Consider the following 12729-nt stretch of genomic DNA (forward strand, 5'->3'; position numbering starts at 1 on the left):
ATATTTGACGTGTCTGCTCTGTGTTCCCAGCTGGCTGCTCTGAAGAACGTGTGTGTTTCTTGCCGGCTTATGTCCTCTTTTGAGGTTTGCTCGCGGTTCATTTCTCTCAAACCTCTCAGTCAAAGCGTGCTTCTTTAATGTTGGTCAACACTGGGTCAAGGGAAGTGGGAGCAGCCGGGCAATTTTTGACAGATCATGGAATATCTCCAAAAAAATAAACTTGTATCTGAATGCATTTTTTTTGGGGGGGGGGGGGGGGGGGGTTTGCAGAACGTATTTCTCTTTTTGACGGAAACAGAGAGCTCTGCATACAGGCTGTGTACATAAATATGAAAATTAGTCACACGAAACGTGAGAGGAAACATATTGAGAGCATGCGTGTGCTCAGTGGACTGTGAGAGGACACCAGTGGGATTACTCTTCCTGATGTAATCACTACTTCCTGAAGAGAAGCATTTGTTTCTCACCACATTGACTGTACGCGACTCCGCTTACACTAATGTGAGTGTGTCTGGCTCAGTAATGGGAAATATGACGGCTGATTATTTGACAGGGGTTGACTGCTTGTTCTGCAAATACACACGGGCCTGTGGCTCTTGCTTCTCTGTGCTAGGGTCAGTTCACTGGGCTGATAGGACATCTTTATCATATGACCAAGTGACCCAAAACGATTGGTTTCCAGTACAAGCATTACTCAACTGTTGCCAGTTGTTTTGAATAGGACCAGGCAAAAACTTTACTTTTTAATATTAGTATAGGACCTCAAATTCTGTGATGGTTCTATTTCCTCAGTAATAATTAACATTACGAGCAGGCAGCATGTTTATCTTGAAAGGAATCCACCATTTGGTAGGTCCAATGCTTCTATTGATGCCTTTTTTTTTGGGGGGGGGGGTTAAATATACACCAGGCCAAGATGATTTGTTGACAGGCTTCAATTAGCAACAGCAGTGGGTTTAAATTATAAGTTAAACAGGAATTTCTGTGAAATCCGTGAACGGGACACGGCACAATACTCTATATAGCAAAGTGTTACAAAGAGACGAGAGTAACGCAACGTATACGTATAGTTGTCAGCATCCCTTTGGCATACCAGCTCATTGAAAAGGGGGCGTTTTTGGATAAACAAACCTCATCTAGTGTAGTTTCAAAACGAATGTTGACTCTCCCTCTAATCATTGGTATTCCATGGCCTCAGCATAACTAATTAGACTTTACTTACAGCTACTAGACACTGTATTCACTTTGTGTGTGCAATGTTGTACTTTGTGTGCGCATGTGGCTGGTCATAAGCAAAGTGACATAAGTGGACATATGTAATGGTGTGTTAGTGATGTTTATACAGACTCTGCTTGCTGAGGGTATTTTTCTCTCTCTTGCTCACACACACTCACTCACACACACACTCACACACGCCCTCTTGAACACACTTTGCGCACACAGCCCCGTCGCCGCTTTGATCCGTCCACCAGTAAGACATTCCTGTGCTGTGGTGAGTAGGAGCAGCAGACAGATTGAGGTGGAGCAGGGCATGAATCGAGTGTATTGTCCTGTCGAGGTGGTTAAGGTGGAGAGCCCAGGAGGAGACCCGAGCCCACGGGGGACCCTCTCCTCACGGGGCCCCCAGAGGCCCTCCACAGGCTGCCGATAAGACCGACAGGACAGGAGGCCTCCGCATTTTATTAAAAGGAAAATGTATATTGTGTTGAAAGCATGCTTGTCCCGTACCTGTCCTGCTCCTCGTGAGTTGTTTTCTCAATGTTCTTGCCAGCATTCTTCTCTCTCTCTCTGGCTGCCTCTCTTTATCTTTTTGTCTCTCTCTCTCTCTCTCCTTGTTTTCTCTCTTTGTTGTTTTGTCTTTCATCCCCCCCCCCCCCGTGTCTGTCAGGACATGTTTAACCATTCCACCGGGTCCGTTATCCACTGTGATTGATTGCCCACAGTTATTGGGCCCTCTGTTATGTCACCTACCCTTTTGTCAATCACGCTATCGTTTTATTTTTTTCCAAAGACCCCATGACCGTCTTTGTCTCCTGTATCCTTTTCTCTCCATCACCTTCTTTGATTCATCGCCTCCTTCAGCGATCGCCTCTTTGTCTTCCTCACCTCTTGAGAAAGAATCCTTTAGGTTTTTGTTGTTGCCGCCTGAGATTTATGTGGAAAAATAGGTCAACATACTCTCAGGAGGGCCTTTTTTACAGTGTTACGGTTCAAAGCCCTTTTAAAGACAATGGCACAGAGAAGAGGACGCAGTGCAAGTGTATACGAGTGACTAGTCTCTCCTGCTTTAGTTCCCACCTAGAAACCTCACCCGTCCACTCGTCTCCTTCCACAGAAACACCGCTCCACCTTCTACTTCTCTGCCCCAATCATCTTCTCTGGTCTTCATGGAATTTTAGATCATTTGACAACTAAAAAGTTTTCAAATTGAGTCAAAAGTTTTAAAGTATCCCTAAAGAATGGAATTTCATAATAAAATGGAAGATGTAGTAACTCTGTCTTGTCTTCTTCCCCAAAATCAAAAAAATCCCCTCAAAGGGCTGAACTATCTGTAAAGCAGACAACGCCTTCTATACGTTGACCCTTCGTAGTTCCAAAAAAATCCTGCCTCTAGTCGAGTCTTGTCTCTTCCACCACCATTTATCTCCTCCTCTCATCTCGTCACCTCTCTCACCCCTACCTCTGGCCTCTGTTTGCAGTACATTCTTGTTTTTATTCCCCTTCTCACCCAGCCACACACACACACACACACACACACACACACACACACACACACACACACACACACACACACACACACACACACACACACACACACACACACACACACACACACACACACACACACACACACACAACAAAGAAACCGACGACTGTTGGGGCTGGTGATCATAACCTCCGACCTTTTGTTCAGTTCATGGTACTTTACACAGCGGCGAGTTGAATGACAGTGGCAGTTTAATGCTCACGCGCACACACAGTCTTTTGCACCTCCATCCAAGACTGTATTGTCCTGTAAATTATTTTTTTTCCCGACTCCCCCAGGTGTGCAATTCTGAGGGAGAATGACAACTTAATGAACAATTTATTTGGGAGGTTAAGAGTACAGGAAGTTCACACGAGAGAGAAAGAAACCAAACATCACCTAAACTTGCAGAACATGGCAGGCCGACATACACATTTATCTGCGGTGCAGGTTCTCTGACAGGATAATGGATAACACTCGTTCCCTCAGGTGTTCAACTCTATCGTTGATGCTGTTGTGTATTTGACTGGAAGTTCAAACGGCTGCTATACTTTGCTGAGGAATGTCACATTTTTTCTGCAGTGATTTGATGTTCTAGCCTGGAGTTTAGTGATCCACCACCATGCATCCTGGGATTGTTGATTACATGACAAGAGAAATTCACTCCCTGAAAAAGTATTTACTGTGTATTGGTGACAGTACCGGGTACTGATACTGATCTAACAGATTGGATCATTCCTACAGTCCAAATTGAAGACTTGCAATTGCTTATTTTGTCTGTAGAGTAAAAAAATCTAATAAATCAAAGAGATTCAGTTTCCTAAATGATGTGTTTGTTGAAAATAATGGAATCCTCACACCTGAGCAGCTGTAATCACGACATGTTTGGAGTCATTGCTTTACAAATGAGTCTACGGTTCAAAAATGCCTCGTTTAATTTAGTGTTTATCGATTAATCATCATTAATCATTTCCTGGCCATATGGAAATAGTTTCCACTTCATTTCATTTATCACTGATCTACTATACACAACACCTGCAGAGGCCTCTATGAAGGATTTCTACTCACACAGGCTGTGCCCCCAAATCCTTCAGCTTTGATTGTAAAGCATTCATCTCAACATCTCATTTTGTCCAATATTATAAAGATATAAAGTCTTTATAATGAAATGGATCGTTTCACTCTATACTCTTTTAAATGTGGGACAAAGTGGTACAAATATTGTTTTGTCAAGTCCAAGGCTTTTGTATGGAGCTAACAGTAGCCAGCCATCGCCCAGGCACATGAGAGCAGCTGACACACAATGAGGCCTTATTGGAGAGCCAGGCTGGAGAGAATGGAGCAGGAGCAGCAGGGAGGGAGTCGAGCGGGAAGAGAATGGGAAATATTTGTCCATTTGGATTCGGAGACCAGGGGAACATTATAAATGGACAAGGACTTGTGCACAGATGCAGATGGGTTACCCTTTTACTGACGCGGCAGACCTTTTTGACATGTTCTACAAATGATCCAACGCCCCTCTTGCCTGCATTGTGTTGCTGTAGTTTCCTGGTGTTCCAGCCGCATCGATCGTGAGGCTTTTAAGCCGTGACGCCTCCAGCCTCTATAACCGTTTAGCAAGCATGTCGGCGTGAGAGTGAATGAAGGCAGTGGGTTCCTGAAATAAACGAGTGAAAATGGACTTTTGAGCGTTAACAATGTTCTCTGCTGTCGTCATAAGACTGGCTGTACCTTCCGTCGATGTGGACATTTTTTTAACCACTTGTCGATCAGCCAGCTTTCTAACAACCCCTCTTCTCTGTCCTCCACAGATGAGCATGATTCAGTACAGAAGAAAACATTCACCAAATGGATAAATGCACAGCTGTCCAAGGTAAAGTCTGTCGACCACACTTTAACGGCACTGATTAAAAACAGATTAGAAAATGCAAATGTGTTCAGAAAGAAGCCCATTAAGCTGAGTTATTGATTTTAAAAGAGCTTCATCTGCCTGATATTAAAATAAAAAACTTTATGGAGGCACTGAAATGGTGGCACTATATCAAGGTTACTGCAGCAGGTTAGCTTTGCTGCTAGCAGGGTAGTAGGGTAGTAAACTGTTGAAATGTGAACCATTGTTGTTACTGTTATATGATTCACTTTAATATATTTCATCTTAATGTGGTAAAATGAAGCACAAATGTTCAGACCAATGAACTAAACATTTAGTTTTACTGCACGTCTTAGCCCTGTTTTTCTATCTCATCATCCTCATAATCACACCATTTACAGTGGTGTTAAATATGCTGAGTAGATTTTATAAACTCTCCAGACCTGCCAAAAATTGTCTTTGAAGCTCTTAAATGCTCTCATGCCGTGGTTACTCTAGTCTCTTCAATGCAATTTAATTTCCTATAAAGTCTTCACAATAAAAGTCCCACGCTTTCACATTCTCTCCTGACTTACCTGTTAAAAATATCTTGTTGCTCATGTTTCATGTTTATGACCTTCATTGGGTGGTTGAACTACCCTTTTTAATCTTTTTCGTTAAAATGCATGTACTGTAAATGTTATGCCTCTGGGAATTTAAGTCCACTTTTGCCCCTCTAAATGCCAATCTGACTGTCTTTTTAAAAATCCTCCTTGAGTGGATTACATAGTTGATTCAAAGTTAAAATCTTAAAGGGGGAAATTTTCACCCTTGGTGCCAACACATTGTAGACACAACCTTACCCGTTCTGCTGTTTTCTCCTGTCAGACGGGGAAGCCGGCCATCAATGATATGTTCTCTGACCTGAGGGATGGGAGGAAGCTGCTGGACCTGCTGGAGAGTCTCACTGGCACTGTACTGGTGAGTTTGTGCATATTAAGGTTCGCGTTGGTTTATTGGTTTACCTCTTCAATACTTTTTCAAAGGTTTTTTTTGGGGGCATGGGCAGGGTTGTAACTGCTGCATCCACTCAAGGCAGTACAAGCAAATGCTTTCTCTCGACCTTAAATCTAATGCAAACATTAGAGCCACACCGCAGATGTAGTTTGGATGCTTGAATAGAAACGGATACATTAAGAGCAGATATTTTGAAATTCTTGTACGTTATTTTCAGCAAGACGTTTCAGTTTTTCAGCGGGTTAAATTAATACTTTCCCCTAACAAACACAAACACTATCTTTATGTTCCTTTTTTTATCAGTGTCCCCTCGGTGTTACCCCCTTCAACAGCATATCTGCTTTCTAGCACCTGCAGCCACACTTAAGTGCCAACTGTCTCCATGCCGTACATGCCGGCACATACATGTGCACACACTATCTCTCTGGTACCACAATACTAATTCTATAATGGGGTGCTAATGAGTGATCGAGTTATGCGGAGACTTAAAAAGGATTTTCAGCTGGCGGCTATTCATCCTGCCATTCTTTCCATAAGTTGGCCTGTGGACACTGCTGATAGGGTAATGGCTGTGATTAACGTATGGAGAGAAGCACTCCGCTGAGTGATGGCATTCCTTTTCCGTGGTGTCGCAATGCCTCACATTTTTTTCACGAGTGTGAATAAATAAATGAATAAATGTGTCATAGGCTTCAATTTTCGAGGAACTGCTTTATGTATCTCTGATGATTTAATGAACGGCCAGAGATTGCTGCAGGCTAATGATAACGCTGAACATGCTCAGTCACCTGATCAGCGTTGTGTTTCCTGTTCCTCAGACCAAAGAGAGAGGCTCAACCAGAGTGCACGCTCTCAACAACGTCAACAAAGTTCTTCAAGTCCTGCATCAAAATAATGTGAGTATCTGTTGTTTTCTGCTGTTTTCTTTTGGGCTGTCAGCTGCTGTTGACGGATGATTTTAGCCAAACCACGGACATGTGGTTCTTAACCAGGTCAAAGAGTCTGCAGGGTTTGACTTTAGCGTAGCACAGCCACAAATAAGGAACTAGAATGAACTGTAAACTTACCTGCTGCTGTGTTGCTGAAGTAAAAAATCCACAAATGCTTTAGCTATGGTACGTTTGACATTGTCTCACACTGTCATAGATGTGTCCATTTCCATCCTGTTTGAATGTGTCATTTTGTCTACACTGAGTTTTGTATTTTTCTTTCTGCGTCGCTCCTCTGCTCCCTCATCCCTCATCCCTCCTCCTCTCTGTGTACAATAGTCGGTCTTAATGCCTTGACCGTAGCAGTGGGAGATAATGGGAAGGGCATGCATATGGGAAGTCACAGAGGCTACAGTTTGCATGTAGCCCTTGCTGGTTTCTCTCCTGCAAGAGCCAGATACTGTCAGCTGTGAAGGCCAGAGTTTCCACGAGCCTTTAAAGTCTAATGCCTGGAGAAAAGGAAACACGGCCTTGGAATCTTTTGTAAAATACATAGAAATCATAAAAAACACTTATTTAAAGTATAGAAACAACATTTATTATTGATATGTGCTTTGTTCTCCTTGAGAAACATGCACACACGCAGAAGTAGAACGAACCGTGTGTGTGTGTGTGGCGCAGGACGAAAGAGTGACGGAGAGAGAAGGGACAGTGTGGCAGGATGGAGCTCATTGGGACTAGAGAAGGGTCAGAGGTCAGCTCTGCCATAGACAGAGAGGTCACTTTTTTAGTTTAACCAGACACTTGACCTCATGTTCCACTCTGTGCCTTGATCCCCTCCAAAATATCTATGTATAATCAGTCCACACATGGCCTCTCCTCGTAGGATCTGTGTCTGACAAGGCTGCAGACACACTTCATAGGTACCATTGGAAGGGTGTAATTAGGGTTGGATAATCCACTGTGTGGGGAAAATGCATGGTTGAGAGGTTTTCAGCTGTACCAGTGTGGACACTCATTACGACTCAAAGCAATAGTATATGTGCTCCACTTGATGAAGACATTGAGATGTTACTTTGTGTTTTACTGTCAGGGTTCGTGCGGTAACCAGCTTCATTTTGAAAAGATTTTATGATAACAGCAAACAAAAGATTTTCCCTGAGAAGATTTTATATTGTGTGTAACTGGGTTGGCTTTCCAACTAATCTGCTCAAAACAGGAATATTTTCTACTTTACAACTAGGACCCGACTATGTGCCACTGCTTGTGTTATTAGTTATGTATTTTCAATGAGTGTGTCATTTCTCTCAGGTCGATCTGGTAAACATCGGAGGGACAGATATTGTGGATGGGAACCACAAGCTGACTTTGGGCCTCATCTGGAGTATTATCCTCCACTGGCAGGTGAGCACACGTGTAGACACACATGGGCTGTTCCTTTCTTTCCACCCACATCCTGCACGTACACCCACACACACACACACACACACACACACACACAGGCTCATTAATGTTTGCGCTGACGGTAAACTCCCAATTCACTAATGATCCAGAGGGATTAGAAATACAGATGATGGAAAATCAGTATTGATGTGCACACGTGCGTGTAAACATGCTTATCATCCACTGCTTTGTGTAAGTTTGAAAGTCTATGCCGGTCACATGATGCTGTAATCATGGTCCCCTGGTTAGTAAGGTGATCATTAGAATAATCATCACTTTCCATGGCACCAAAAAAACAAAAACATACGCAGGTTTTCACTCCTGTTCCTTCACCCGTATTAATGTGTGTCTGTTTTTCCACGTTTGTGTAGGTGAAAGATATCATGAAGGATATCATGTCCAACCTGCAGCAGACCAACAGTGAGAAGATCCTGCTGAGTTGGGTACGTCAGTGCACCCGCTCTTACCCAGAAGTCAATGTGCTGAACTTCACCACCAGCTGGGCTGACGGCCTGGCTCTCAACAGCATCCTTCATCACTTCAGGTGAGGCGAGATCGTAGATTCTGGGGGTTGCTGGTGTGCAAAACGGGGTCACGTGAACAAACACTTTACTGCAGTGATCTGAAGAAACGGACAATATCCTCCGTCTTCGTTCGTGTCTTTGTATTTCTGTACATTTAGTCTTTTTCCGTAACCTTTCTTACGTGCCACGTTTTGATATTTGTTGCTGTTGGAGGAATTTTCCACTTGGAGTTGTCTTTGCATATTTGACATATACCCTTTGACTCTCTGTATGTAAATCATCCGGGACCCAGACCAAGAGCTTCAAATACCTTCAAGAAACCAATTCCTGGAATTTAAGAATGGTTGATATGTAGAAAGTGTTCTGTGTGCGTGCGTGTGTGTGAGAGAGGGAGAGCTTGTGAGGATACCCAGGCTAAGTGGCAGGAGGTCAGGTTGGCAGGTCAGCGCCTGCCGGGTGTGTGTACACCGCTTGACTTGCTCTGTTTACGCCTGCCATACCACTGTTTACACACGCTTGGTGTATGTGTGTAAGCTGCTGTGTGTGTGAAAGAAAGAGAGCGGGAGAAGCGTTCGGGCTGTTTTTCCCGCTTTCTGTAACCCCTTGTCTTTACTAGTGACATGCACGCGCGCACACACAGGCCTGTGAGCAGTGAGAAAGGCCAGTGTTGGTTTAGACCTGGGCCAGGATTTAGGTGGATAACTGAACGCACACATTCCACACCCAACTGGCCTCAACACAAGTTCCCCCTTGCACAACTAAGGGAAGTCTTTTCTGTGCGGAGAACAGATTATATGTTCCAAATACTTGTTCCGTGTTGTTTTTTTTTCTGCACAAGGGTTATGCCCAGGCAGGAAAAGGTCATTTTTTTTTGTCCACATATCATCTAGAAACCTCCACTCCCTGAGTTATAACATTGTTGGTATGTCCAAAACACAATTTTTGCATAAGTGCATGTGAAACAGAAGCTGTGTTCTTAAAAAAAACATTTTTGCGGATATGATGCATGTGTTTTATGGATTATCTGAGACCGGAACCTTCATTTTGGAAATGATTACAGTCTCCATGTTGCTGCTCTCTCATATCGCCACTGTTCTTTGTGTCTTCAGGCCAAATGCATTCAGCTGGGATCAGGTGGTCAGACTGAGCCCTGTGGAGAGACTGGACCACGCCTTCACTGTAGCCAAAGACCAGCTGGCTATTGATAGGCTACTGGATGCCGAAGGTACGGCCTTGTTGAGCGTCGTTGAACACTGAACCACACTGTACACCAACTGTAATTATTTGGACAAGAATAACGTGAAAATGTAAAACAATTGGATTACAAAAGAAAAGGCACATACCAACTACCTTTTATAGTAGTCCCAAAGATTAGCTGGATGCAAAATTATATTTTACCGTCCAAAATTCCCCCGTATTAAAACATGGCCTGTGTTCATGGAGCCTGCCTTCATGTCCTGCCAGCAGTTGGATATGCTCACCATGGAGCGAATACCTTGGTGTTGTCTTTGGCTGAAAATTTAAGAAGCTGCGTTTGTGCAGAATGTTTTTTTTTTTTTTACAGTTCACGGTGTGCACGTACGTGAGCTGTCTATGTTCAGACACTTCTTGTTATGTCATGAGCGAGAGGTAGTCACACTTGACCCGTGTCAAAGCCTTGTTTAATTAGCGCAACTTGCCTCAACCTGCCTTTTTCCCCTCCCCTCTCCCCTTCCGTCCCATCTGATCTCCTGCTGTCACCCTTAACCGTGATCTCACCTCATCGACCATGCTGCTTTTCTCCACATGCAATTTTCACCTCTCTATCCCCCCCCACTCTCCTCCTCCTGCTTCTCACGCTTAACTTCTATCTCTGATCTTTCCGCCTTTACATCCACCTCCCTCCCACCATCTTGCCCGCTCTCTCTCTCTCTCTCAGACGTGGCAGTGCAGTTACCGGATAAGAAGTCCATCATCATGTACGTAACATCGCTGTTCGCCGTGCTGCCCAAAGACGTGAGCATGGAGGCTATCCGAGAAGTGGAGACCCTCCCACGCAAATACAAAGTGGAGTCTCAGGACTCAGGTCCAGGCCTCAGTGCTCAGGTAAAACACACAACACGGCATGTTTGTACTTCATGTGATAGGATACAGGAGGGTACGATGTCAGCATGCAAAAAAGCACCAACAGCTGAGGCTTTACTGGACGACGATTTTGGGGCAAAGTGGGATCCATACCGACGGGAAAGCCACTGTACTATTCTCACAACCTTTTAAGCTGCTGAGTCCATGGAGACATCTGTTTTTCAAGGAATCCAAGGTGCAAACTTTCAAAATCCACAGCTGGTAACCGGCAATGTAGACAAAAGCACATTGAGTTCAAACTTCGGGAATTCACAACTGGAATAACAAAAAGCAGTTCAGAACTGGTTCTCGATACACAAACCTAGGTCAATCAAATACGATTGTAAAAGCCCCACCGACGAACATTGAAGCATTCACGTGTCTTAAAAAGAGCGGTTGCTAACAAGTGGCTAAAGCAGATGACTTAACGTCATCACGCCGAACACTAGTCCACCTTTCACTTAGGGGGGGGGGCTGACGTGAAGTCATGCGACCATGGTATAATTTGTTATTCTAACCTTACGTCTTTTTACTTCTGCTGATTGCATTTATGCCTAAAAAAAAACATAGAAGTGAAGTTTATTTGTTAAGATTATCATAATCATACATGTGTAATCAGAGCTTATTTTCAAGAAGTCAATGGGATAGTTTATCAGGGCGCTAGGCTAACCTCACTATCATGCTGAAGCAAACATCTGGCTTTATTGGACTTGAATATTTGGATTTATGTTCTGCAAATGCCAATATGTAGTATAAGATGTACTGCAAATAGTATTGTACTGTACTAGACTGTAACTATTTGCTTCATAGGACGTACCTTTTTGTAAACAGCACAGTGGATGTCCTACCCCAACCTGTTTATGACAATTTTGTGTATGGATACGCCCCTCAAGAAATATACAAAACAGTGTACTATCTCTTTAATCCCCATGGTTCGGTTATTTCAATAGTGACACAGTGCTCCCCAGTGGCTGCCTGTCTGAACCCCCCCTTGTCTGTGCCCCCTGGGAACAAAAAAAAACCCCGTTATCTCTTTCTATGAATGGGAGAGAAGCTAGTTCAGCTCCTTCACGTCTGCTTGAAGAACAACTGAAAAGCTGAAGGCGCAAAAAAAAAAAAAAAAAAAATTGAACCCATAACTGCCTCAACCTTTACTGCTGTGTTGTGTTTCTGATAACATTCAGTTTGAAGGCCACAGACGCCGTTATGTGCAAGCATAAGGAATATTGTATAAGTGTCTCATTGTGTGTCGCCAGATAGAGGGAGTCACCCCCCCACCCAGGAAAAAAAAAAGCCATCTCCTTCATTCTCTCCAGCGCTGCTCATGAAAAGCACAGCAGGCGTAGGCAAATAGGGAGCAGAGCCATGACTCACCCCTCTGACATTAGCCAACAGACCGAACTGCATGCTGCTGGAAACACAGAGCTGTAAAGGGGGGGGGGGGGAAGGAAATGAGGGAATAAATTGGGGAGAATGGGAGTGTGTGCAGAGAGTTGACAGGGAAGGTTATTGGAGCATTAAAGATGCCTGCGTGCTGGTGGGCAGGTGGCTTTACATGCACACACCGGCACTGTTCAATGTTTAACATCTGTGAGCGTTTCAGGGTGTCTTATTTCTACACCTTGATTCAGTTGGACTTTCCTGCCGTTTGACTAACTTGTGATGAGTAACTACAGCAGATCAAACTGCAGCCCTGTATGGATACATCGCTGGTGTGGCTGTTTCAGAGGTTTTTTTTTTTAGTCAGAAAATCCCAGAAACCACCTTCTTAGGTTTTTATTGGCCGCGGGCACATACTTCACACGTCCTGGAACGAGTGCTGGAAAAGTCTCTTTTTAAATAGTGTCCTGATTGGTCCAACAAGGGGTTTACTTTCCTGGCAAAATTCCTCTCTCCATAGGAAGTGATGCGTAATGCTGCTGGTAGTGAGCGAGTGGAGGAAAAAAAATAAAGGCTCTTTGTTTCTGATAATTGTGTTTTTGAAGTTCATGCTACTGGTTCATGCTATTTTTGTGGAGTCCTTAATATTCATGTGTTTTCAATATTGACGGCTTGTGATCTAACAAAATGTTACGTATGCATGATTGCATGCTCCAGAACCACAACGGCAAACGTGAT

General features: G+C 43.7%; 1 protein-coding gene across 2 annotated transcripts in view; it reads left to right on the forward strand.

Annotated features, from left to right (window-relative positions):
* Positions 1 to 12729, forward strand: part of utrn (utrophin) — a 162094-nt gene that overhangs the window by 12607 nt on the left and 136758 nt on the right. For both annotated transcript variants that reach the window (XM_079180292.1, XM_079180293.1), the window contains exons 3-9: positions 4558 to 4619; positions 5484 to 5576; positions 6431 to 6508; positions 7853 to 7945; positions 8356 to 8528; positions 9618 to 9733; positions 10427 to 10593. In XM_079180292.1, the coding sequence (XP_079036418.1) occupies positions 4558 to 4619; positions 5484 to 5576; positions 6431 to 6508; positions 7853 to 7945; positions 8356 to 8528; positions 9618 to 9733; positions 10427 to 10593 (782 nt within the window). The remainder of the gene's footprint in view (positions 1 to 4557; positions 4620 to 5483; positions 5577 to 6430; positions 6509 to 7852; positions 7946 to 8355; positions 8529 to 9617; positions 9734 to 10426; positions 10594 to 12729) is intronic.

The sequence above is a fragment of the Pholis gunnellus genome (assembly GCF_910591455.1).
Source record: "Pholis gunnellus genome assembly, chromosome: 19".
NCBI classification, from domain to species: Eukaryota; Metazoa; Chordata; class Actinopteri; order Perciformes; family Pholidae; genus Pholis; species Pholis gunnellus.